The 27,975-nt window shown below is 42.3% G+C and overlaps 1 protein-coding gene across 1 annotated transcript in view; it reads right to left on the bottom strand.

Moving 5' to 3' along the window:
• The window catches only part of vav3 (vav guanine nucleotide exchange factor 3), a gene marked incomplete at its 5' end in the record, with an annotated part of 85,033 nt that extends 57,779 nt beyond the window's left edge, over nucleotides 1-27,254 (bottom strand). The window contains 2 exons of the mRNA XM_080050611.1: nucleotides 13,458-13,574; nucleotides 27,048-27,254. Of these exons, the coding sequence (XP_079906737.1) occupies nucleotides 13,458-13,574; nucleotides 27,048-27,254 (324 nt within the window). The remainder of the gene's footprint in view (nucleotides 1-13,457; nucleotides 13,575-27,047) is intronic.
• Between the last annotated feature and the right edge of the window lie 721 nt (nucleotides 27,255-27,975).

The raw sequence follows: 27,975 nt of genomic DNA, 5'->3' as shown, positions 1-27,975 counted from the left end.
CTTTTTCCTTGAGTGCCACCATGGTTGACATTTTTGTGTTTTGATGAACATCTTAGATGGCGAACATTATACCTGCCAAACATTATCACAATAATACTTTTAAGATAAACTAACACAGAGCTGCTAATTTGGCTGAATGCTATTTGCAACCATAACAGAAGTTTTTCTCCAATTCTAAAATACGTCTTCATAACCATACCAAAATCAACTAGTTTATTTGACAATATTGACTAAAGCCACTATGTTTATTCGAGGGGAAATAATGCTCTCATTATATAGGAGGCTATATGTGTTGCTGATTTTCACTGAGATTGATTTATTCCATCACAATCAAAGGTGTTGTCAACATCGGGCTTCTGGGGCTTAACACAAGTAAGATAAGATAATACTTTATTGTCCGTTTTCACGGAAATTTTACTTGCAGTACAAGCTCCAACTCAACAGTTATGAAAACATGAAACAACATTAAAAACATAACAACAACAATGAATAATAAATATGATGAAGTATTACTTATGCAAGTGTTGATTGAATAGTAGCAAAGATTGAGTACTTCAAATTGTATTGCACCGCCCGCCTATGTACTTCCTCTCAATTTTCATTTCCCTTCAGTAGTCAGTCGGGCTCCGCGGTATATTTGTGGGTTTTCTCCGGACAGATTTTTGCCGGTTCAATCAGGGAACAGAGGGAGCGGCTCAGAAGCCGGCGCATGACATACGCCACGACCAAACGTTATGCGATTGGTTGGCAGATCCAGAGTGGCACTGGGTAGATCCAATAGGTTTAAACTTCAACAGACACCCACCTTCAAGTGAGGTAACGTTTGTTAATTGAGCGATTCCAGACCTTCTGTACAAATGAAATGCAGTACGATGGTCTACTTCAGACCAGATGGAGAGATTAGTATTTATTAACACTTCCCGACAAGACATGAGCTGTAGTAGATTACACACATTATCTGCCATTAAAGACTGTGTCTTAAGAGATACATTAGAATTAATTTCATAAAACACATCCTGTTTCTGTTCATGAAGCTAATTACCAACCTGTGTTCTGTTATTAATGTTTTATTATTGAAGCTGCTATGACCATTTAATATTAATAATATTACTTTTATTTCCACTAGTAAAGTGCGGTCCCCATTCTGAATGTGCCCTCTATTTTTGCTGGGTATACAGCGAGCTTATGCAACAGGTGAAATATTTGCCATGGACCAGCAAAATACACAATTGATTTTTAAAAAAAATGTTGATTTAAAACAGAAGGAATTGGGGGTATTGCTGTAAAAATTAAGCTTAAATTGTAATTCATCAGTATGTCTTTAATCCTAGTCAATTATCGAGTCACACGCAGAATGATGTTATTGTAACGTTTTCCTTTATTAAAATACACAATGTCAGTGAGTGGCATTAATTCTCATTAAGTGAACGACACAATGATGAATACAGCAGTGTACTCCACATTAGCGTGTTTCTCATATACGTCCAGTGAAATCAAACCGCAGCCCTTAATGTAAGATGAATCAAGGCTTGCTCCACCATGCTATTTTTCATTTACTGCATGAATTCAAATGTTTTTTTCCCCCCCCTGCCCATGTGATTTAATCAAAACTGCCTTCTTTGGATATTATATAACCCATAAACAATTGGTATATTGTGCGGTGGGATCAGATTTTTCTGGGATAGTGCGGAGGATGGAGATTAGCTATTTGAAACGCCCGCCTCACTCTGAATGACAGCGCATCCACCCACTCCACCTCCACCTCTCGGAAGCGATACTGAGAAGAAAAGACCCCCCCCTCCCCTCCATAGTCGGAGCTTAAGGCATCTGGAAAAAGCATCGTTGACATACATACAATCCCTCTGCATGCGGGGATATTTCTATTACGGAAAAACATCTTAGCGAGAGCAGAAGAACATAAACGTCCCTGTGAAATCCCATTTGTCTGAGAGATGACAGATGCTGCCTCTGGCACCTCATGAAAGATTGAGAGGAAAGTTTGTAAAGACGTGGCAGAGAAAAGGGATCGCACTTGTTGAAAAGAAACTCTCCGTTATCTAAATGAAGCCGGCAAGTGCCCAGGGGAAGTATGGCTCGCAGGTGTGGGGGGAGAGAGATAGTGGACCATAGAAGAGAGTGAAATAAACATTCAGAATCCAAAGAGGAATCCATCTCAGTGCATTGGCCGCCAATCTGGAAGAGAATACTGACTGTGCAGCTCTTACAGTCATCTGTAAACAGGATCAAAGTTTTTCAGCTTGACTCGATATGGCTGAACTACACAGGAACGGTTGTCTGGTGGTGTTTTTTAAGTCCTCACGCTTTTGGCCATGGCTGCAAATGCTGTTGCTATGAAGATCCGAGTCCATATACTATATACTATGGTCCTATGTGGCTATCCCCTGGCAATTTGACATGCCAGTCATATATCTGTCGGTACATTTGTGATGGCAAGAATGTTGAACATACAAAATTACAGCATGGTCGTATCTCTGTTTAGTTAGCAATAAGTTAGGAAGATCCGCAACAGGTAAATGTGCTTGACTTCTTGCAGAAAGTTTGATAATAATACTACTTGATATCAAGGTATCAGGTCCTCAATGTAACATGTGGTTTGTTTGATCTGAACAAAAACAACACAACAAATTGTATGCTGAACTATCTCTTGGCCACGCACAGTAACCAGCCATCTCCTGGAATATCCACCTTCAAGCTCACAGTTACAACATGACTGCAGGTGATCACTGCGCCTGGCCAAGCAAAAGTCCTTTACAATCTATCCCGTAGCACAGCAAAGTGTTGTTTTTAACTCTATAACTGTATACTGGTTTGGCTTTTATGAAATTTCTCTACTGGAATATTTCATATTACTTATTGTTTTACAACTGAAATATCCAACATCTAAGATATGTACAGTATATCCACTAAGGACTGCGATGTGTATATGGTCCAGGATCAGCAGATTGAAACTACTGGAAACAAACATTTCAACCCCCATTTTTTTTTCTTATGAGGGTATTATTGCAAAATAATATTAAAGCCACGGAAGACAATAAAACCCCTGCACTGAGAGCCATTGTCCAACTACAGTGGCAATAAACCGTCACTCTATTGATGCATTATTCTGTGAAATCCAATTTGTTGTATCACTGAAAGAGTTCAATTGTAGGGCATCCCGTCGACACATATTACAGAGGGCAATAAATGTTACAAATGTTTGATATCAAACATCATACAGCCTATCAAAACACATCAACGGGCCCTGACTTGACCAGATCAGCTCAGCATCACAGCCTTTGCAAAACCAATCCATCAGCCGAGCCCTATTCTGTATGATTTAATCACAGTGAGAGATGTAGGTTCTGTTGACTTGTTCCAGGTAGCAGAGCACTCAGTCTTGAAGCTTGGGGGGGGGAAAAAAGCTGTCAGAAAGTAGGACAGCGAGGGGAAGAGGAGGGCTGGTTCCTAGACCTGCACCTTCAGTGTTTGTAGTCTTTGATCTTGACCGCGGTGGCTTAGCTCATCATGCTCTCTGGCTAGGGGCCAGCCTCAGCAGTTGGCCCATAAATACCTAGCTCGTCTGCGTAGCCACGTAACCGCAATATGCAAAAACATTCGTGCTAAGATCCCGGCAAAGCACAATAAAACTGTTCACCTCGCACTATTTGCTGAGAGTGCCGCCGATCAATAATGCAGCAGGATAACAGCTATACAACATGCAATCCATAATGAAATGAAACAAAATGTTACAACATTAAGAATTAAAATGCAACAAATGAAAAACCCATAGGCTTATTCATTGTCTTCTTATTTGCAGATGAAAATACTCTACAGTGTTCAGAATGAGAAACATTTCTTCTCACTGTAAGACGACCTGCAGATCTGATGTGTTACACACTCAGCTTCTTTTGAACTGCTACGGGGTAAGGATTTACAACACACACACACACACACACACACACACACACACACACACACACACACACACACACACACACACACACACACACACACACACACACACACACACACACACACACACACACACACACACACACACACACACACACACACACACACACACACACACACACACACACACACACACACACACAGTAAAAGTGGAAAGCATACACATTTTCCCCGTCCAGATTTATAGTTGGAGCACCCTTTTGTCTCTATTTCTTCCTCTCTATGCCATACACTCTCTGTCACAGTCGCACACACGTTTCCACTTCCAGAGGCCAGGGCCCGGTCACAGGAAGAGTGGGCACTTGATACAGCCTGTGGTGGGACAACACAGAGTCAAGCTCAGGAAATTAGGGGAAGTTCAATTGTCTGACACACACACACACACACACACACACAAACACAATGTAGGTCTTAAAGGGATAGTTCATTATTTTTTAAGTGGGGTAGTATGGGGTTCTTAGGCAAAGTAAGTGTGTTACCTTATGAAGATGGGGGTCAGCACAGTCATTTTACGGAGTTGAAGGAAGCATCCCTGAAGCAGAAGTGAGCCTTTTATTGTTGCAGAGGGGGCCAGAAGAAAAACGTTTTACCACAATATACGTAGGATATGTAAATGCTAACTTAACCTAAATATCTGTTCAGTTGTATACGCTGAACTGAGATTTTTTCCACCGCTTCCGTTCGCAAAAAGGTTTTTCTACTGGCCCCCTTTGCAACAATACAATGCTGACTTCTGCTAAGGCAAAGTCTCCCCCGAACTCCTTATAGTGACAGCGCTAACTGCCATCTTCATAAGGGACCAGTAACACACTAACCATACCCAAGTAGGCCACACAACCCCACTTCATAGAATACCAAAATTATCCATTGAAAAGGCTTGTTGGCTAATGCAACACACCAGATGAGATTACTTTTGATTGTGACAGCATGGGGAGGAGTGGAGCACAGCTGCCAGTGTGCGGTACAAGCACACCCACACGTACCGGCTACCATGGTGTAAGTGCACCATTACAAAATGTGAATATACGTCCACACACTCACAGAAAGAAACTCCAGAGGGGCCCTACTGTGACCATTTCCTCTTCCTGCTTCCTGCTGCCTACGGAGACTTGAGATGAGTCAGTTCTCTGGGGAGTCACTGCTCACACACAAATCAACCCCCCTCCCCTCCCCCCAAACACACACACACACACACACACACACACACACACACAAACACTATCATGTTGTCACTCAAATACACACTCTTATGCATACATCGTAATCATTCTATTCAAATGTAAAAGGTCCTTGTAGCATTTTACATGTCAGAGAATCCCTGTTGGAAGAATTGTTTTTCCTTTTCTCGGAAACACATATGGGAGATGGAAGCCTTTGCCATAAACCTAGATTGTTGCCAAATGTGTCGGTTATTATCCCGATCTATTTTCATCTAATATTTCATTCATCTCTTTCAGTCATCTATCTGACATGACAAAGATGTCAAAATGCAATCCAATGTCAGTTAGACCACAACATGACCCCCCATGACTGAATGATTAACTGTTTTTAAGAAATGTCAGTTTTAAAAAGCTGTCGCAATAAAAGTTTATACAAGTAACTGTTTAATTCACCTGCTACACCTGTCAACAAACTTACGAAGCTGCAGCAAACATTAAGCCTGCATGCTACCAGGAAGCTGTCTTATAGTAGAAGTCGTCAATCTGGAATCAATGGTCAGATGTGACTCACCTTACATCCATGCAATTGTTATCTATAAGTAATATACCACTTTTGAATATAAATAAATATATTGTATATAATAAATCATTAACTTTTTTTAATTGCATTTTTATGCTTTATTAGACAGTTTGGGGGGACAGAGTTGAAATGGAGCAGAGAGGGGATGACATGCAGAGAACGACCACGGGCTGGATTTGAAACTGTGGTCTGCTGCTTCTGAGGACTGAGCCTTTATGGGCTCTAACACCTACACCACAAAAGCCCCCCAAATCGGTGACTTTTTGATGACTGAATATAAAGTCAATATGTTGGTGTTGGAGAGGAATTCACTTTTACATTCATCACCAAACCCCTTTGAAGGAGTGCATGTTAGTGTGTGTGTACACAAAGCAGAAAGGCGTTTGGTTTCCAGATGAAGAACCCTACTACAACTGTGGCGGCCTCAGGGCTGTTTGCCACAGCTAGGGCATCAAGTGTGCTCGCACAGCGATCAGACAGAGGTCCACAATCATCGAAAAAAAATTCTCTACATCAACCAAAGAAACAACACAGCTCTGTTGGCGGTATGCAGGGGGCACATAGCTCTCTGGCCGAGCAATATTGTGTGTGTGTGTGTGTGTGTGTGTGTGTGTGTGTGTGTGTGTGTGTGTGTGTGTGTGTGTGTGTGTGTGTGTGTGTGTGTGTGTGTGTGTGTGTGTGTGTGTGTGTGTGTGTGTGTGTGTGTGTGTGTGTGTGTGTGTGTGTGTGTGTGTGTGTGTGTGCGTGCGTGCGTGTGTGTGTGTGTGTTCACGCTCGAGGAAAGCCAGTTCACATGAAAAGTGCGATTCCACTGGATGCTGCTGTCAATGTTATGGAGTCAGTCACTGGGAGTCCATGAATTATCCACAGAGCTTCCAGTACAGCAGCTTTAGAGCAGGTTCCATTCAATTGTTTTTGAGAAAATCCTGCCTCCAAACGCATTGTAAGTGAAAGTAGGTGAAGCATGGAAGCTTTTCACAAGCTGCACGAACCCTGGAACATGAGGTAAAGGCACAGTGTGAATTTTAGAGCAAACATTTCTACCGTAACCAGGCCATGGAGTTTACCCTACATTGCCGATTGAACAACGATGATAGTGATGATAGAGTGTGTGTCGAAAAACAGTAAAGAAGTATGCAGATTTGAGTCAGAGTTTTGACTCCTGTTTTCAACCTCAATTTCCACTGACAGTCCAAAACAATGCATGTCAGGGTGGATAACAGACTCTGAAAATGTGGAAACATAGGAGTCTTTGTGCCACATTCTGGACTCTACACAATAGTACTGTAGGGGAGAACGGGGTAATTTGTCACACGGGTTGGTTGTCACAATCGTTATATCTCGGAACCAGAAGGCGCTGTCTGTGAAATTTTGGTATGTAAATATCCAGAATTGGGATCAGAGATCACCTACATAGTCTTCCTTGGAGTTAGACTGCTGAATTTGAGGTGAGAGGACTGTTTGTGTTTTTCACGTCAAATTGAAAATATTTAGCTCCTCAGTATTTTTCTTCTAGGCTTTTACACAATGGGTTCATAACAAAACAGTTGTTACCCATAAAAAGTGTGAAGGGTAAACTATTGTTTAGATTGTGGTTGGCAAGCTAATTAGTTGTCAGATGGTTGTTGGCCTTGATGCTAGCAAGAAATTCAAGTTGGGGTTGGTCGTCACATTTTTTGGGGGTTGGTTGTCACATGTTATCCAAAGGCTACAGCCAGAAAAGGAACCCAATAATGAAAGAAATTGTCAAGCTGTATCCTCACTGACACCCCAGAGAAGGAAAGAATAGAGCAGGAAAAGGCAGCTAGCATGCAAAAGAAAAAAGAGCAACAAAATCAAAACAACCCAGTGGATCCCAAACTAGACCAGTTGCCAAGGCTACAGTAAGTTATGTAGGCCTATTTGTCAACTTGACAATGCAATTAAATGTTCAAATTTAGTTCTACTTTCTTTCCTTCTTTTTATGATTATTCCCATTAAGATAACATTGTGACAAACAACCCCATAGTGTGTGACAACCGACCCCTTGATGGGGTTGGTTGTCACAATGTGTAAGGGTGTCTTTCATGATTAATTTCTTCTTTATTACAATAAGATATAAAAAGTGAGGGGTACACATTTCAAGCCAACACCTTAAGCTTCAATTTAATGTAGAAATGACTATTGAAAGATGTTTTGGTGATGAGCAATTCTCACTAGAGTAAAAAGTGTGCCTACTTACCCCGTTCTCCCCTACTATATTATTCATCAGAGAGATTTGCTTCATCTACCAAATATCATTCAGTCTGTCAACCACATAGACCTTTGCCACGGCAGAAACGTAACGATAAAACAACGATGGCTCAGTTTAATGTCGGCATGCCAGTGAGCCAGCATGCACTACACAATTGGAATGCTGCGATCATTAATGTTAATTCTTACACCTGCGTTTGACAAGTCAAAAAGTCTGCCAGAAAAAGGTCTGCTCTGCTGTACAGCCATCTATCATTAAAATCAAGCCAATTGTTTTTGCATCTGTTCAGCCAGGCAAACAAACCTATTGCTATGATCAGCAACAGATGTTTTTGGGGCTCAGACTTGTGTGCCCAAAACTACCATAATTGAAGTTTTTCCTGGGTATTTGTATCTTTCCTTGTGTTCTCCTGGGATAGAAAAGCTATTGAAAATCATTTAGCCCACGCTCTGCCCTGCTAGCCAGACTGATACGTTCTAGGAAGGTGTATTTCTCCTTAAGGTTTAATTGCACATTTAACCGACTCACACCTACGAAGCTATAAAGCTAAAACCTCCTACACCACACTTAAAAGACTCCTCTGGTAATCCACTTGACAACAGGACTGGTCTGGGATGAACCTTCATCGTATTCTGACAAGGGGTTCTAATGTGTTAGTTTTAATAAAATACCTAAATCAACCATCCAAGACACTGATCTACTCCTAATGGCAGCCCTTAAAACCTGCCTCGAAAAGCAAACAACCGTCTCTGCGCGTAAGCAAGCCGGTATGAAAGATACACCCCTTGTATCCATTAGCACGTAGCAGACATACGATATCTGACCACACAGATCTGCTGCTGGAGAGGGCACGGCTGAAGGACAAAGGAAACAGACAGAGAGGGAGTGATGATGATGAGGTGGGGGCTGGTCGGTAGATGCATCAGCCTTTAGTGGGTTTCCACAGTTAAATTTATCACAGTCAACTGAGGACGAAGACACCAATCAATAACCCTCTCTGCCTGTCTGCCGCCTTTACTTTCCGGCTCTACTTTCTCCCTGCCCCCCCCCTTCCTTTGTCTGTTGTTTTCCATCCCCATCCAAAATATATTAATACATAGTCAGCATCTTCATCCAACTAAAAATGCAATTTGTAGAAGGTTATATAAACTGTATGCAGAGGTCCATTAGAACGCCGAAGGATTTTACAATGTCTTGCTCATAAGAGTTTGATGGTGAACTATCATTCATACTTTATTGTGTCGTCAACAATGCTAATTGTTAACTACAGCAAAAGTCTTGCAAAAATGTCAACATTGTTTGTTTTTTAAATGGGGAATAGGACCCCTTGCAGTGAAATGTTCCAGTGTGACTTATAGTGTAGAGGTACAGTATAGGGTTTACTGTAAAAAGCCACCATCAAAAGTGTAGACTCAAGTGATGAGTGGAACACTTAAACCTTTCTGTGTTTGATTAGTGAAACCGCAACACAACTACAGTAAATGTGCGGGGGGGGGGGGGGGGGTTTATTGCAGATGGATGAACTGAATGCAGCTGCAACAGCAAGAGCATGCTGCATCAATCTCTCAAAGCCAGATTATTTACACATTTAAACAGCTAAAAACATGCAGGTGTGCCATTTTCTAGCCCATTTAAAAGGAAGTTGCAGTGCTGACAATATGCATAGTTTGCAGAATGGAACACAGCAGATGAGCTGAGGTTAGTTTACCATGTAGGAATCAACCCACACCAAGCCCACAGTGTTTATCAATCATCCAGATGTGCTTTTGTTTCCTTTCCTGTCCTGGGCCTGTCTTTGGGATTTTAAGAAGTTTTTGATCCCAATTTTCATATAAAATTCAGTATTAGATATAAAATAGAAAATTATTTAAAAAAAATAGGAAAATAAAAAGCTAAAGCCGGTAGTTAACTTATCGTAGCATAATGACTACTTGGAGTCTCGTCTGGATCTGTTTCACACTTATTCAGGCTTTATGCTAAATTAAGCTAGCGGGCTGCTAGCATTAGCTTTTAAACACCATCATGTTGTCTATATTCATTGGATTAGTTGCATCGCACATTGACATGTAACATACTGTTTCACCTTGTTCGGGATGAAAAACTGTTGCTTGATGCATGGGATTCCACTCACTTTAACTGGCAGCAATTAACACATGATGCATCATTTAGCAGGTCAGTCCATGACGCTGTCCATCGTGTGACTGTGAGTGTGCAAAGTGCCTGTCAGCAATTTGATTCTATTTTGAAACGAGCTGATACGAGAAGCCTGGAATTAACAAGAAAAATAGAAGTGAGACAATTAGTCATTCACTCTCGTGGATGATGATGGCAGCATTTATTTTCAATAGTCTCAGAATCCAATATAACAGGTCAGCGGGTGCTAGTGTTATGTCAGCAGAGCCATATCCTCTAATCACTGATCATAGACATTACATAGGGTATGGCACACCTACTAATGCTGTTTTTATGAAATCCATAGTTTTATGTTTCGTCTCTCAAACACGCCACCAGAAGTTTCCATAGAGATCAAAAGTGGACTGGACACAGCAAGAGGATATTGTAGCTCTCAATATCTTCTCTTGCCCTTCCTCTCTCTCTCTCTCTCTCTCTCTCTCTCTCTCTCTCTCTCTCTCTCTCTCTCTCTCTCTCTTTTTGCCAGCTGTTTATCAATACGGTGTGCAGGCAATTTTCTATTCTCCCTTTCAGACCCCACAACCCTCCATGTGTCTACACGACAGATGTGTAAACCAGATGTTCCTGCACTGAGGGGAAAGGGGCTGCAGACAGTTTTCCTAGTACGTGCGGTGTTGTGCTGCCACGGTTTGAGTAAACAACAAGTCAAAAAGCTGTTTGTCTGATGGATTAGGGCATAAACACAAATTCAATGATCGCCTTTAGAGTCAGGTCATGTTTTTACTAAAGACCAGAATCTCTTTGGTTGGACTCTTCCTTCACTGCTGGAGTCCTTCCCAGCTTTCAAGGTAGAGGAGTCGAGAAGGGAAGATCCTTTTGAGGCTGCATGGTAAGGGTTGTCTCATGTGAGTTCAGTTCAAGACATGTCCGGTATAACAGCAGGCAGGAAAAACACGCCTTAAGATTACACAGCACAACTGTTGGAGCCCAGAGAGAGAGAGAGAGAGAGAGAGCACGTGTCCTCAAACAGACTCTATCAAGTCAAATGTACAAACTTTTAAAATACACAGACACGGTCCATGTTTTATTCAGTAGCAGTCCGGCAGCTATTTTTAAAACGGAGAAAAAAAAAGAAGAAGAGGAAAAGCTAGAAGTGCAGGTGAGTGGCAGCTTTGCCCCAGCCCCCCCCCCCCCCCTCTCCACACACACTCCATTAGCCTTTGCAGGGCCAGCCAACCGAGGATTACTGAGGCCGGCTTGCTGTCTAATTTTCAGAGATGTTAGATTCACTCCGGGCAATGTGGCATTCGCTCAAGAGAGTCTTTCAAAGTGTTGTGCTTGAGCAAACTGAAATTGCCAAAAGGATGTAAGGGGTGAAATTGGACCTCGTAAAAGATGAAAAAGAGTCTGTGCTTGGAAAGAGTTTATCATCTCATCTGAAACTGGTCGGGGAGAAACCGAAATCGGAAAGAGTGATTCACCTTCACACAGCTATCAAGTGGACTATGTATTGACATTGGGGCGGGCCAGGTTTTTAAATAGCAGTATTTTCTTTAAAATACATTAAGGGGCGGAAATCTGAATAAAAAATGCAAAACCAAGAGGATAAACTCATCTACAAAGCCCCATAACAGGAAGATTTCAGGATTGGGGACAAAAGATTAGTATTTGCATATCTTAATTCACTGAGCCACTGTTGGTTCTTCGATAGATCTTCTCCGAAAATATTTCCGTATGACTGTGAAGAAAAAAACTTGCCAGCCGTATGAATGTATTTTAATTATAAATGACTTAACGAATAGATGGCTTAATTTCCACAGCTACTTAATTCTTCTCAGCACGCCATCAGGAATGAATATTCGAGTAGGGCTGAGAACGTATAAGTTGTCCATGTCTAAAGCCTTTCTCATTTCATTCAGTTCAGTTCTCAGTTCACCTGAACGACAACATTGATCTTATATCTTTTGTAAGTCGAAGCCCTCATTAAGTTAATCATTTTCAGCGGATTAGTCATCTTATATTTTCAGTAACTAGAACACAAACACCAAAATGAACAAGACTGGGGACACATAAGAGTTTTGGCAGTATTGATCTTATTGATGAGAAGATACGTTGAAAAGTTCAGTCAAATGACCAGAAGTTCATCTGGTAGAGCGTTACTTCATGACGTTTGTGTTTCCCATGAAAAGGGAAGTTCAGAAAACAAATGTATTTTTCCATCATAAATGACCTGTGAGTCCTAAAGTGCTAGCTCGTTTTTTTTATTCATAATGTAGGATGTGGTTTTGTTTTCTCATAATAGCTATTTATAAACAAATCTAATGACTTGAAAACCAAAATATGTGTAGGCCGGCCTTCTGTTCCTTTTTATTTGATATCGGTGTTTCACTTCTGATATAACGGAAAGAAGACTATTCATTTGCATCATTGCACAGCCAATTAAATGTGTTTTTTTTTATCTCAGCTGATTGTAATATAAATCACTGATGCTATGATAATTATAGGTGCCACTGGATGGGTTTTAAGCTCCGGATGGGGCCCTTAATGCCACATCTTCACAGATTTGATTGTGTCAATACGTCTATGTGTCTTCCTGTGTCTCTCCCACTGACACATAGACACGTTGAGCTACTGTAGAACCCATGACCCCATGGTCTTGTAAACGCCCGTCATGATGTGCACCGGGGGTCTTGCTGAAAAACCTCTCTCCACTCAGAGCTGAGATTTCTAATCAAACCACCCGGGGCCTTGACGGGGGCAGCAGCAGGGCTGTCAAAGAGCCGCAGACAGTTTCACGGCACCACAAGAAAGAGACCGAGAGTCCTATCAAAGTAATGGACCCGAGGCCACACTTTTAACCCCTCGTAAAGCTCGCACACTGAAACATTTTCCCTCTAATGAGAGGAAGTGATTGCTGGCTCATGTTGCTGACTCCGGCTTTGGCTCGGAGTTTAGGCGCGTGTGAGGAAAGCTGGGATATATGACTATGACTGTGTTTGTTAGCACCTGCGATGCCTATCAAGAACTGATACTGGTAAGATGACCCATAAGACTGCTGTTACTTACATGACCTAAACAAATACTATTCAAGATTTGGCAAATATATCACGACAGGTTTAAATCTTTGGGAGAAAAAAAGAGCACAGACACTGGTCGCACATCCCAAGAATCCTTCAATTTGATTTACAATCCCAGAACAAGATAGAGAATATTCATAACTTCCATTTAAAAAATGGGAGGGCGTAAAAAAAAGCACATTTGACTAATTGGCTGCATGTACTGGGGACAGCTGGAAAACACAGTTAGGGGTTGGTGCGGGCTGGCGCTACCATGAACCAGGCCTCAATCTCTTGTACTGTATCACATCGCCTTGCCTTACCTTTCCAAAGTCCCTGACGTCGAAAAGGTCGAAGGCCTCGAACAGCTCGCTCTTCTTCATGCCGTAAACGTCGCTGCAGGCTGCCAGGAACGTCCGAATGTTCTTCAGGCACAGGAACTGCGTTGTAGAAAAAGACAAGAGAAAGAAAGAGGATTCATCTGTCAGTGAGTCGCCCAAGAAATGTATTAGTGACGTAATGCATCTTTATCTTTCATTTTTGGCTTTCAAAACAGCCACTGGCTATATTTGAATACACCGAATGGGTTCAGATATTGCTGATTTGCCGTTCTGCCCGCTGGCTTTTCTCTGCGGTATGTGTAACCAGGGCATGCAGCTGAGGACCTGGAGAGAAACACTGAAGGACCATAGCACTAAAAGATGGATTACTCTGTGTTCATATGCACCATGCCAGCATCTTGTTTCATTAATAGGATCTATTTCATGTTGAAAGGGAATGGTGCGTAATTAGAGAGAGATCATTCAACAGCGCTCTCCTTATAAAACATCTCCTGATAGTTGTTTGTCTCCTTGTAGTTTACAACTTAATCCTTGTTAGTGTCTATACATTTCCTATAGCTCACCGTTTACAACCTCACTGAGCTATCTGCAATGCAAGGCTTGAAGATGTTTTTGGCATTTGTGTAGCGCGATGTGCAATGCAGTAATTATTGAAATTGGAAAACATATACAGTATATGCATATGAGTGATAGCTTAAGCCAAGTTTTTTTTTATGTTCATAGATTTTTTATTTAAATTCCAAACCAACTGATTGGATCAGTATTTTCTCCAAAGGAAAGAACAAAGCTTTCAAATGAACCCCAGCCAATGTAAAAGCTTCCATTATAATTGGATGGGATTCAGTGTTGTCTGAATACATCCAAGTGTTATGATGGTTCACCGTGAGCCTGTGACTAATTTCCCTAGAGGATAACAAGGTTGTTGCAAACAATGAAGTAGCGCAACGCAAGTGCTCTAAGGCAAGAGAGAAACAAAAGGTCGGGAAACTCTTCCTCGGCTAATTTGTATACACTGTGTAATTATGGCTGAGGGGTGCACCTTGACCCGGGCAAATTCAATCAAACAATCAATAAGAAACTCCTATAATAAACAAGGTCATTTACTGAGGATGCGAGCGTTTTCTGCCTCGTGTGCAACCTTAATCTCTGCTAACGATGTTAATGGGGCTTCATCCAGAAACCATTTATCAAAATTATGCTGCAGTTAGCGCTCAACGCTGCCCAAGAACACACCAAAAAGAAAGGTTTTCTGAGGTGGGGTAACTCTATGAACTATGAAGAGCAGAGTCAGTGAAAGGCAGTAAGTGAAAGGGGGTATGGTGTCAACATGCTGTAGTTAGCCAACGTGCAGTATCTGGGACTTGCGCCCATCAGTCATTTCCTGTAGTTGATACAGGATGGGACAGAAGAGGATGCCGATGACAGAGACGTTCCATTTTGCACACGTCACTACTGTCCACCGCAGGGCTGGGATCAGGTTTAACACATGACCTCATCAGTGCAGTCAGTGTGCCTTTTACAGCGCTACCTGATTTGTTGTCAGTTCTAGTTTTAACCTTGACACGCAAATATGTGTAGCGGCTACTGTTCATGATACATGGGTTATGTAGCGATGTGCATAGTGATGCTCGCATAACGGCACTGCATGCCACAGTGTGTGACATCAGTGTCAATACTGACACCCAGGAGCCCGAAGACAACAGCATATCACGGCCGACACAGAGGCACAGCGAGACACCGACTGTGTGGTTGCAGTGGCTTGTGCAAATGAGCAGTGAGGCGTTACGGCTGCACCAGCACAAGGGACCAGCAGCTGAAATGAACAGAGACAAGTGTAAACACTGTATTGTGGCATATACTAAATAACTCAAGACAGTGGCATAGTCACTGTGTACACTCTCTACACCTCAAAATGACTTTGATATAGCTGCTGCAACTACTGCACTGTTTATATCTGACCTTATTTCAAATGATCCACAGTTATGTTTCAATATAACGATGTTTCTTCAACATCTCCTTCTTCTTTTGCATCTTGGGTAAGAGTTTTACAGGAAGTGTATTTCATTAGGCTCGTTCCTTTTTTCTTAAAAAGGGGCCCAGCCCTGTGCCTATGCCGCTAATATGCAGAGTGTGACTGTAATCGTGTTTGACAACCTTTGAGGAAACAATTCAGTCGGCGTCATTTCGAAGAAAAACAAGGGAGAGAGGGAGAAGGAGCATATCAGTATGCACTTAGGCCGCTATTCATAACACACCTTTTGCTCCTCGTGGTACAAAGCCTTGTGGCACATGTCAGCATCAAATATGAAATGCCTCTCCACTTCGATTGAATTAGGCTTTACAGATGGCTTCAGCAGGAACAGAGGAAAAAACAAGCCCTCGGCCAGTGAGCTCCAGATAAGAGAAAAGCAGCAAGCGAGCGAGTGAATAATATTGAATGTTTACACTTGTTCACATCACTTTCTTCACTATCTGACGAGCACATCTTGTCAGCCCGGAGTCTCCAGAGAGTCCCCAAGGACCTTGGTATATTATCTGAGGGGAAGCAGATTCACAGAGCACATATGAGAGACAGTGTGTCTGCTACACCGAGCTGGAGACAGTCGTGGAGGAATTGTATTAACATGAGTGGAGCAGCAGCATGAGGCAACAAGCAACTGTTCCACTGGCAGCCTTTCTTCTGCATTAGTGAGGCACAGGAAGTGAATGACCTAGTGTGTGTGTGTGTGTGTGTGTGTGTGTGTGTGTGTGTGTGTGTGTGTGTGTGTGTGTGTGTGTGTGTGTGTGTGTGTGTGTGTGTGTGTGTGTGTGTGTGTGTGTGTGTGTGTGTGTGTGTAAGCTAAGTGGCTGTAGTATTATGTTTAGCATACAAAGAGCAGAGTGGTATCAACTGTTGTCAAGAAAGTGAGTGAGCAACCTCAGACTGAACCCAACGTTTAGCCTAATGAGACAATAAACACGATATTTTTCAAATTAATTGGGAGGACTATGCCATGCAGTAGTAACGCCTGGGGAAAGCTAGTAAGACAACTCTTACAACTTTAGTCAAAATCAATCTCTAGAATAGCCAATATTAGCTTCTGATAGAGGTATTAACATAGGCCTATATGTCTGAATAAGATGCATCAGTTTCAGTTTTGGGCTCTATATTTGTTTAACGTGCCAAGTGACATTTTCCAAAATACAATGCAAATATACAGTAATTACCAAATGTTAGTTTACCTATTCCTGCATTTCAATGCAACCTGTACATAACTTTGGTGTGTAGAATCAGAAATGAAGGCCATATTATGCTGCGACATCTCAACAGGCAGCTCCAAAACACACACGTCACGCTGCCTCATTATGGATGAAAATATTACACAAGACCAGTGTGTGTGGAGGACTTAAAATCCCACCAGTGTATGTGTTTCATCTATCTGCAAATCAACCATCTGGAATATAAGTGGGGGAAAAATATTCCTGTAAGACAAGCCATCTCGCTGCTGTGCCTCCGATATGAGCCAGGTCGTGCTCTGTATTCACAATAAGTATCCAGTTTCTGCTTATGTATTCCTCGGTACGAGTAAGAGCTCCATAGCAACAAGCCTGTAGCCTTTTTATGGCCCCTGTGAGTATTGGGGAGCTTAATGAAATCCTGCTCTTGTTCTCTCAAATAGATCTACACAATGGAAGACGGCCAGAGATATTGGCCATCTATCTCACTGCTCAAACCTTGTTGAGCATCAATTAATGGCAATCACATGGATGAGTCTCAGAGCAGTGGCTCATCAAAAGAAGCCCTGTGAAAAGAAGATCATTTTGTAGTTAAAAGCTATCTCAGCCGTTTCATTGTCTCATGATATCAGTGTGTAAAGTAAAGAGGGAAACTATTCAAGCCCCTGTTAACCCAAATCCACAAAATCCTTCAAGCTCTGTTATTTGGGGAGTTGGTTGCTGATGATAGTCAGCATCTGAAACGAGTTAGGCATATTTATCAATACCAAATGAACGATATTGTCATTTATGTTTTGATAAACTTCACAGAAATTTTGTTTAGATGAGGCGGGCTATGCTCTGGTTCTTATGAGACAGGAAGTATTTTGAACCAATCACAGCAGTTCTCTCCACAAATATTCAATAAAAGCAACGACTGTTGCCATGGTGACCGTTTCATATGGCCAATCCCACACAATCCAGTCAAACGGTCTACTCTAGACAGTTAAAAAGCAGTTTATTTTATTTTATAATATTCATCTACATTTTATTTGAAATCACTTTTTTTGGTAAAAGCTTATCAAGACACCCAACTTTGATATCAAATACTGAATTTTACTATTTCAGACCGGGTTTCCAGAGGCTTTAAGCAACAGGACTGAATGTCTGCCCATTTCAAAACCTCTGCGGGATTACGTGGCTGAGATATTGTGTCCAGGCAGGGTGAATGGAATGTTGAGCATAGAGCCTGATGATCCGTGGAACTCTTTTGTCAAAACACCTCTGAGTCATAACCAGTGGGTGACATGTCATGATCTGAGCCATCAGGTCAAGTCCATGTCATGTCTGAGCTTTTGTCAGCTGTGTATCCAGGAAATGGGGAGGTTGGAAACGTAGGCGAAGGCCAAGGTCTGCTGGCGCTGACCAAAACCTGCTGCTCTCTCCCAGTCCCAGAGGTTTGGGGGTCATCAAAGCAGACCGCCCCGGCCAGACACCCGTCAAGCTCACTTATCCTGGTGGAGCATTGTCAGCAGTAACGCAGGGGTGAGCCAGCATTGTTCCAGCGATACACTACAGTGACATATTTCACAGTTCCTTCTCTCTGGTTTAAGGAGTGCTAAACGGTGGCAGCACATGACTAGAAAAACACTGACGCACACTCTTTCCAGTAATTTTTTGGTGACTCTGAAGATCCCCTGCTGGTTGCTGACACGCCTCTTTATCCCCTCTATGCGTTATTATCACATTTCCGGTAAAAGGACTGCTCTGTTTTTTCAGGTGAGGGGAGGATTTGGCCTGAGAGTCATCTGTGTGTGTTTTGCAGGAGATAGCGCGTATACGTGGTGCTCCTGCTAATCCCCTCCATTCAGAGTGTTAAGTAATTGGGTGCAACAAGCACTATCCTAAAGTGAGAAGGAAAATGGGAGCATGGGGCTTTTCAGAGGCTAGACGTTAAAGCTGCACCAACATAAACGTCTATATAAACAATGGATTACATGACTATGTGGGCAATGGGAAAATGTGTCTGTGGAAACAAAACAGAGTAATTCAAGCTGAGTGAATATTGGACTATTACCGCTATTGGACTATTATTTTTTTGTTGACTATATATGGACTATTGATGCTTAACATAATTTTCTATCACCTTCTGCTCTTCCTCTGCAATGATACTGTGTTAAAATATAACCAAACATACGATGCAGATGTTCTTTGATAGTTACTGTACTTCTGCACTGTTATTTATGTTCTCAAAGCCGTCTGACAACATTGCCTCAAATAAAGGTTAAAAGTGCCTAAACTGCGGGATCAGCTCTTGAAAGATTTAAAATTTAATATCACAGAAATAATTGAAGGTGACAGAAAACTGACATACTGACATTTCTGCTACACGACACCTAGTCAATATACAAAAAGTTTATTTTTTTTAAATACAAGCTTCCCTGTCCACAGCACAAGATCTGCATTTCCACCCTGAAGACGATAGACAAAGGCATATAGTTCACCCCATGCTTTTTCTATGTCTTTCATGGAATGACAATAAGGCAATAAGGGAAAACCAGACTCCAAGCACCAACCCCCAACCCTTCCATCTCTGTACCTCCCCCCACAACACCAATAAGTGTCCCAGAGGCTAGTTTCCATTAAATCCTGGTTTTAACCCCCATGACCCTCCCCCCCCCACACACACACACACACACACACACACACACACAAAGCTTGCTCCATCCCCCCCAAATAGATGTAGGAATTGAGTAAGTGTTACTGTGCCAGGTATGAACCCTCATGGATGGCGAGCCAGGTCAAGTAGTTTGCGCTCACCTGCATGCGACTGGCTCAGAAGACGCTTTATAAAGAGCAAAGGTGCTGGAGATTGGAGGGCAAAATGTCACATAAACTGTGTGACGCACCGAATAAAATACATACACTGAAGCGTGACTAGTGAGCAAACAGCATCCTCCCCTTCCTCCCCCCACCCTGCTTTTCTACCTCTTGAGAGATTGAAAAAAAAAGTGTGAATAATGCTCTGCCACGCTACCTGTGAGCGCCTGGTCAACTGCTGCCTGACCCGTGTGTTTGTGTGAAGACTGATACAGTGTCACTGATCATGTTTTATGGATTTAAGCTGCTTAAGGTCAAACGGTCGAGCTCATACGTTGCCGGTTTGTCCATTTATGTGCAAAGAGTATGCAATGTTTCCACTGGTTTGTATTCCTGGCGAGTTACTGCCTGAAAGGAAACATGTGCATCATAAAAATGTATATGCTGCATTGGTATATTGGTAGATATACATCTCCATCTGTTTTCCTTATGCACTGTCACGTGTGTCACACATGTACACACAGTAACTATTCCTCCTCTTTCTCTCTCCATCTCCATTACACAAATAAGGACATTCCCATTTCCAATGGACAACAGTCATCCATCACCTCCACCCGCCTTATAAAGAACTGTCCCTGCTGAAAAAGACAAAAGGTTCAGTACTATGCAGCAGGCATTACCCAACCCCAGACTGGGTCAAAACTCTTACACACACACAATTCATACATATACTGTACTATGTTCTCCTCACAAAAGGTATACACAGGCAGGCAGTATATGGGGGACTGGGATGTCTTAAATCAGCCTTCTACCTTGATGTAGGACTCCCTACCTTGCATCCGCTCTGGGTTTTCCACTGCAGTGACCCTGAACAGTAAAAGGTTGCAGACAATCTGCTGCTGGCTATGATCATGTATGCAGGGTTGGGTATCATCTGGATCTAAACCGTCAATTTCCCAAAATGCTCAGTCTCTTCCAGACCACCTCTTGAACTGTCTATCAAGACTTTAAAAAAAAATAGTATAATTATTTCTAAATGTTACTATTTACATTTTCAGAATTTGACTACATGCTCAGACAACACTTAAAATGTCACTCCTGACGGGTGATTGTTTGCCAGTAAAGACAATAGACGGTATTGGCTTTCTCAGAGCTCTCAGAGCACTCAACAGTGATTAACCGAACCATCCAAGGCAGAACAGAGTAAGTAACATAATAAAAATTGATTGGAGGTAAATTCTCCACCACTGAATATCTCCTAATAAAATCAGCATATACATTATCTATACTTTCATGTGCGCACCAGCATGGCCTTTACCGGTTGGCTGTGTTGCCGACTTGTTACCTTGGTGACGAAATGAAAAGGTCAGTTCGCTTCACGTGAGTGAGGTGCATCATAATCTCGTCTTTGCACATACAGTACTGTATCTGCGTCCATGCCACTGTACATAAAGCAGCACGTGAATGTGCCTGTCATCGCGATGACACGGCGGATGCACTGGAATTGTAAATGGGTTTTGTTGTGTTTACACGCCGACAGGTGCAATCCTTTTTCTTCACAATGAATGGACGAGGACAGCCAAAGGGTAGTTGTCATCAAGGGACTCACACTCACAAGCTGTGTCTGAATGCTCACACAGCGCACACTAACCGCATGCTATTCGTAGTAGGTGTACTATTAGTATTCTATCTTAGTAGCTTCAAGATATGAGTATGCATAGGCCTTCAATATAGATAAGAATGTGAAGTACGGTCACTGAAATCTGACCCATATTTCTCATTACGCCTTATTGTTCCCATAGAAACCATCCAGAAGGGATCTTGTTTTCTGCACAGAGACGACTGACAAGAAGGGCAGCAAAAAAACAGTAGCGAATTTAAGCATCAACAATTTCACTGTTTAATAAATGATCTCCCAAAATAGCTTCATCGAGAAGTCCCCCAGAGTTAAGACAACGACCTCCACCAGACTGCTTTCTGTGGAGCTGTAGGACGGACCAAAGGATCTGTCCATTTACTTGAAACAATCTGAACTTCATGTCTTTCAAAACCGTTTCTCTAACAAGCCTTTTTATGCAGCCAACATGTTGACGTGTCCTAGAAGAAAAGCACATGTGTTAACAATTACAAGAACCAATGGCTGCAAATACTACTACTGTCAAACCCTTGGGGTTGTGAAGTGCTTCTAAGAGCGTGGACTATGATAAGAGTAACAGAGACGGAGGGTCTATGTGTAGGATGAGTCACACACACAAGACTTTATAGCATCATCCCTCTCTTCGAGGTTACACCCCACTCTTCTATGACATGATGCCTTACATTTCAGTTGCTGTGACAGCCACACAATACGTTTTATATTATACATCTGTAATAATCACATTACCTGATCTGAACCTTATAAATCTGTCCCATAAAATGTACACACTAAAAGAGACATGTTCTTTAAAGGTATCACCTTATGTTTTAACATTTGGGGACATCTTGTTATTTATGTTTTCACACAGTATCTGTCATGTAGCCGCAGGTTTTTCCCCTCAAGTTTCCTGAGCCCCGGGGTCTCATTCTGCCGGAGCCAAAAGAGGAAAATGAAGACATTCCCTCTCTGTCTTTCTCGTTCTCCCACGCTATCTCCTCCTAACTTTGCTTAGTACGAGTGGAGAGCGAGCCTAGGAGCCTTTGAAGCCTGCCTTGCGTGGAGTGCTGGATTTTTTTGTAAAGCATGATTTTCCTCCATAATATCCGACTTCACTCAATTGCTGGTCTCGACTTGATAGAATATACATATGTGCCGTGTATAATGTGTATTAATATTCTGTAAGTGAACTGCATGTACGGCAACGCGCCTGCTATGGTCTCCAGGAGTCAAATTAGGGTTTGTTTGGGCCGATTGAGAAGACAGACGCTGCAAAACAATTCTCTGAAGCATAATAAATGTATCATGAGCAGAGGTTTGTATATCTGCTCTAAGCTATGCTACGTACTAGCATAACAAGACTGTACTTGTCTCCCTGTTGGTTTTGTTTGATGCACTTTGTTGCTGTGTGAAAACACTAATAAAATTAGACCCGGCCTCTTCCACGTGCTCCAACTTTTTCTCACTTTCGCTTTCCAAATGTGCAAAACGGGCCTCCAAAGTCTTTGAAGGAGGCTATATTAAAAGCAAAGTGGGCTGGCTTTATTTGTTTTAATCGCTGTGTGAAGATAGAAGCGTCTTTTTACTCCACATTGTGTATGACATGGTCTTGGTGCTTTCGTTGCGAGCCCAATCGAGGGCATGTTTGGTTTCACTTCCTTCCTCTATTCCATTTCCTCATTTCCTGTGCATGTCGCGGCTCACGGCTGGTCTGTGTAAGAAAGGCTTCAAAGTCACTAGTGGGTTTCACAGCACTTTTTCTCACACTGAGGCCGCGGCTTTAAAAACTCTGTGTGTCGCGTCAAACAAGGAAACAGTAGGTTTGATGGGTTAGGGATAAAAGGTCATAGTTCAACATTTAAACTTCTATCAACCGCTACATTTGAACCCTAGCATATCCTCAGATTTCTGTATGTAGTTGAGTTTGTACTGAATGGCTGCTTTTCTATGATAGATTGTTTTTAGCATGCTCCATTGCTGGCAGCATTTTGCCAGAAAGTAACCCATAAAAAGAGGTGCATGTCCTGCCACCAACTTAAAAAAGCAGTGATTGGTATATATTTGCAGTCTTGTCGGCAAAAACTGGAATTCAGCAGAACATCGAGCCAAATGTTTTTTTGAGAAACAAAAGGATGGAAAGAGCACATGCTGTATGTTTGACCACATGTTCGGTTGGTTGCATCATGAAAAGCAAGCCATGGTTCCTCTTAACGCTAAACTGCTGATTTTCACAGAGTGGGACAAAGCACAACTACCCATTATGCAGTGTTCTCCATGTTGGAAAAAGCCAACCGCTGCAGTTGCTGTGGTTGTGCTGCGTCTAGACAATGTAATTGGTTCAGCCCTGTAAAACAATGATCAAAGAGGGTGAAGATGTTGCTTTATGCTGACCATGAACCCTCTATACTGGAACTTTGAGCTCTCCCTTTGTAGAGAGCCTTGTTCACAGCAACAGTTCATGCACACATGCAGATACACAAAAGCCATGCATCATCTTTCCCAACGAAAGAGGCTACAGCACAGATTCATTGAAAGGGGCAGTAAGCGATTCTTCAACATCAGTGAATATCTCCTCACGATCTGCTACCTGTCCGTACTGTGTGTGTGCTGAAAAAAAAATCCAGTGTTAAACAACAGTACGGATATGTAGCCTACTGTCACTGGCGTGAGGAGATATTCACAGATTTTTATGAAAAAATATTTAAAATTAATATATTGACAACAAGCGTTCTCCAGAATCCCTGAGACCACCTTCAATCAGTTATTAAACTACTGGTCCTAATAACTTTAACTTTTTTGCTGCCTAAAAGTAGTTTGCTGCTCTTTGTTGCCCCAACACGATTTCCAGTTTCTAAACAGAACTGACTCACTTTATACCCATACAAATCTGCAGAACACAATTACTGAGGAGCAGCCCATCCTGATGCCAGCATCACACATGTGAACCCTCCAGTGCCTCTCCTGCTTTGTGCCTTAATTGAGCAGCTAACACCCGTCCCGCACACAGCGACTTAAACCTTCAGGGCCCTTTATGTCCTCTGAGATGCTTCTGCGGGGGCCAGACAGGCTCTTTGTAGCCCTGCCCCCCCCCACCCCACCCCACACACTGCCTTTGTCTTTGCATCTCATAGGTCCCGTGGGTGAGGCCACAGCAGCGTCCCATGTGTTATTACCGGCCAATGATAAAGTAGCTGCCACGGCCCTCATGAATAATGCAGGTCCAAAGGGAAGCAACTCCGCCCTCAGTTATGTAAATGTAACTTTGAGGAGACAGGGGTGGAAACCTGCCGGGGGAGGGGGGGGGGGGGGGGGGGGGTGGTGGTGTTGTTGACACCCATGATGAGCTAACACACAAGGACTTGGTATCCAGCATCATGCCATTTGAATGTGTGTGAAAGAGGGAAACCCAAGAGTCTTGATCTACTGTCCAGAACAATCATCAAAAACTTAAAGCAGCCAGGTCATTCATAAAGTCTATAAATTTACCTTTTGCCACCACTAATCACAAGTTCACAACAGTCCTTGAAGCGAGTGTTCATAATAGCTGTCATGAGCCGTGCCTGATTTTTTAAATTTTTTGCCATTTCAAAATCCTATGGTGAACAAGAAGTGATGTGCTTTACATCTCTGGGGTTTTTGTCGCAAGAGAAAAAAAGAAAAAAAGAAAAACCTAGACGAACTATGGGGTTTTCATCAGCAGTTGCAACCACCTTGGTTGATCAGGCCAGGAAACGACCCACATCTAGAAACCTCAAACTTCACCATTACAAATACTTCATCATATACATTGTTATGTTGGCAGATGACTTCTGGGGAATTAATTTGAAAAAACTTAGAGTAGTACTTGTGTACAATATACGCTCACTCATATGCACGTGAACTTGCACATGCGCCTTGGAGATCTATGGGACTGTGCCTAAGCCTGTAACACTAATGCTAATTTGCCTCTGAATGTAGCTTCATCACTGCCTCTGTGTGAGTAAGCCATCCAGCCATGCATAAAACAAACTCTGCCTATAAATAACCCAGACTGGGACAAGCCAGGCCAAGCATAAGTACGGTTTACTACCACTCTGCGCGTGGCAGCTCCATTGCATGTCATTATGTCATGACTGACAGCAAACACTGACCTATGGGCATCTCTCGATCAGTAATTGTATTGGTGCTGGCATAACCTCTAACAGTAAATGGACCAATCAGCTTCTCCCCTTACATTCCCAATCTGGTTTTCTCTGAAATCTACGAGTAAGCGGATCCCTAGACGTCAGATTTCTATTGCCGTTGATTACATTAAAATCCTCTAAACTTTTTTAAAATGTCCACTTGACCTGTGCACTCAAATTGAACAGCAAATTCCCAATTAGATTATGACTGTTGAAGAGCATTACCTGTGTATCATATATGGACCATCTCACTGAGACATTGAGTTAGGGATGCTTATTCCAGGCAATAGCCCAATCCCACAGTGTTATTCACCTGTTTTGCAGCAGAGCATTAGACTACAGTATATTAATCTGTAGTGTGTGTGTGTGTGTGTGTGTGTGTGTGTGTGTGTGTGTGTGTGTGTGTGTGTGTGTGTGTGTGTGTGTGTGTGTGTGTGTGAGTGTGTGTGTGTGTGTGTGTGTGAGAGTCTACAGCAGGTCTGCTGGCTCAGTAGGCGAGTGTCTACCTCCCTGTGTGTTGATTCCGAGCCAGACGCCCAGATTCACTGTTATGAAGGCAAATATTAATCTGGTCATGGCTCTGGCTGTTTTGTTATTGAAGCAGATGGTATCTGACAAACAGGCGCCACATGACCATCACTCTCTTTCTCTCTTTATCTATCTATCTATCTATCTATCTATCTATCTATCTATCTATCTATCTATCTATCTATCTATCTATCTATCTTTAGCAAAAGTTGGAATAACGATACAGTTGTTTGCGGTACAGTTTACTATAGTTTTATTATTATTATACATTGATACATGTGAGCAATAAGAAGCAAACTAACAAACAAAAACAACTAATCAGGACATTTGGATTGCCTTTATTTCCTAATAATGCCAGGTAATCCAAACAAAGGTATATTTGCTTGGATTCTCAATGAAAAGCTAGTGTTATCAAATAGCTGTTTATGTACACATGTTGTTATTCCCATGAGATAAATCAAATTCCTCGCTTATATATATTAAGAAAAGCCCACAACATGGCCCTATCTCCACTTGACCTTTAATACCTGTGTACCCCCTACATCACCTATAGAGGGCAGACCGACGAGTTCTGTGCACATAACGGTTCAGTGTGGACCAACATTGTGTGTCAGTAACAATCACTATAAGTTACTTACACTACAAAGTAAACCAAAGTCTGGTTATTCACGTTCTCGCCCACATTATGAAATGCATACAGAACTTAATTGGTCCCAGAAAAATGGCCACCAAATTCCACTCAATTATTTGGCAATTGAGTGTTTTTCTTGCCAACTGTCAAATAAACTCAAGTCAGAAAGAAACAATTAAGAACTTCTCACAGTGGCAAATATCCCATTTTCTCTTCGGCATATATCCCACACAGAAGCAAGGGATGGAGTTGCTACAATTTCGACTATTATAGTTTGTTGACTTCTTTTTTGCGGCGGTTTCCGCCATCAAAATAAACGGTGGGGGCGTTGGCGGCCGGTGTGAACAATATTCTAAAAAGTTCAAATTTTCTTGAAATCAAGCGCTAATTCTTTGATTATATCATGCCGAATGTGATATAGTGCTATTTCCACATACAATGCGCGCCAGTTATGTTCTGGCAGTTATGTTATGTTTGTCTAGAAGCAAGGACACTTTAAATTTGCATAATTTCTACTGAGTCTGGATGCGCTCTCTCCAAGTTGTAGTTATAGTGTCGGGGCGATGGATGCACATAAACGGCGTCTCACGAACGTTGCTTACCTGTGACATTTGCGGCCGGAGGTTGATCTCCTTGAGGTTGATGGACTGGGGTCGCAGGTTGTTGAGCAGATGGCAGAGCAGGACTCCATCCCGGAGGGTTTGGGCCAAGTCAAATACCTGTGCCGACTCCCATGTTACCCGGTGGTTGGCTGGGAGCACCTTGCAGTTTATTAACCACAGCGCGCATTGCCTCCAATACTCCATCATTGTGAGACTTTAGCCGCACGAGCTTAAAGAAGATGTTCTTGTTTTTAGGGGCAAGAGAAACTGCTGCTGGCGGTAGTTCGTCTTAAATCGTCTCCATGCTACATCCGCCAACTGTAGAACCCGAGTGAAAGCGGAACTGGAGCTGAGCAGAGGGCTTGTGGAGGTGCAGGGAGCCGCTCCAAGGATGACAGTCCGCTTTACTGAGGCTGTGGATGGAGCGCACCCTGCACTCTTCCTCTCTCGCTCTCTCTGTCACTCACACACACATACACACACTCTCTCTCTCTCTCTCTCTCTCTCTCTCTCTCTCTCTCTCTCTCTCTCTCTCTCTCTCGCTTTCTTTTGCCATCAATATCTCTCTTCCCTCCCCCTCACCCAGATCCTCACCTCTTCCGTTGCCACCCATAGCCTCGCTCGCTGTGTCTGGTTTTGTCTTTGTATATAATATGCAGGCCTACAGTTTAAATAAACACTTAACACTAAACAAAAATAGGCGACATGGAGAAAACGTGAATAAAAAGAAACATGTACACTATTATTTTAAGTCAGAGGCTATTCATTAACTGCCAATTATTTCTCTATATGCAAATGATCTATACTGTGGGCTATGTAAATGTCCCAGCTATACTGGGCATAATACAGATAGAGCTTGTCATTTAATGATTAAACCAACCAAATAAGTTTCTTTCTGGGACCCACTTCTCTTCATCACAGCACGTTC

Source organism: Ammodytes marinus (genome assembly GCF_949987685.1).
Source record: "Ammodytes marinus genome assembly, chromosome: 21".
Lineage (NCBI taxonomy): Eukaryota > Metazoa > Chordata > Actinopteri > Uranoscopiformes > Ammodytidae > Ammodytes > Ammodytes marinus.
The sequence above is the reverse complement of the archived record's forward strand: the minus strand, read 5'-3'. Positions and strand labels throughout refer to the sequence as shown.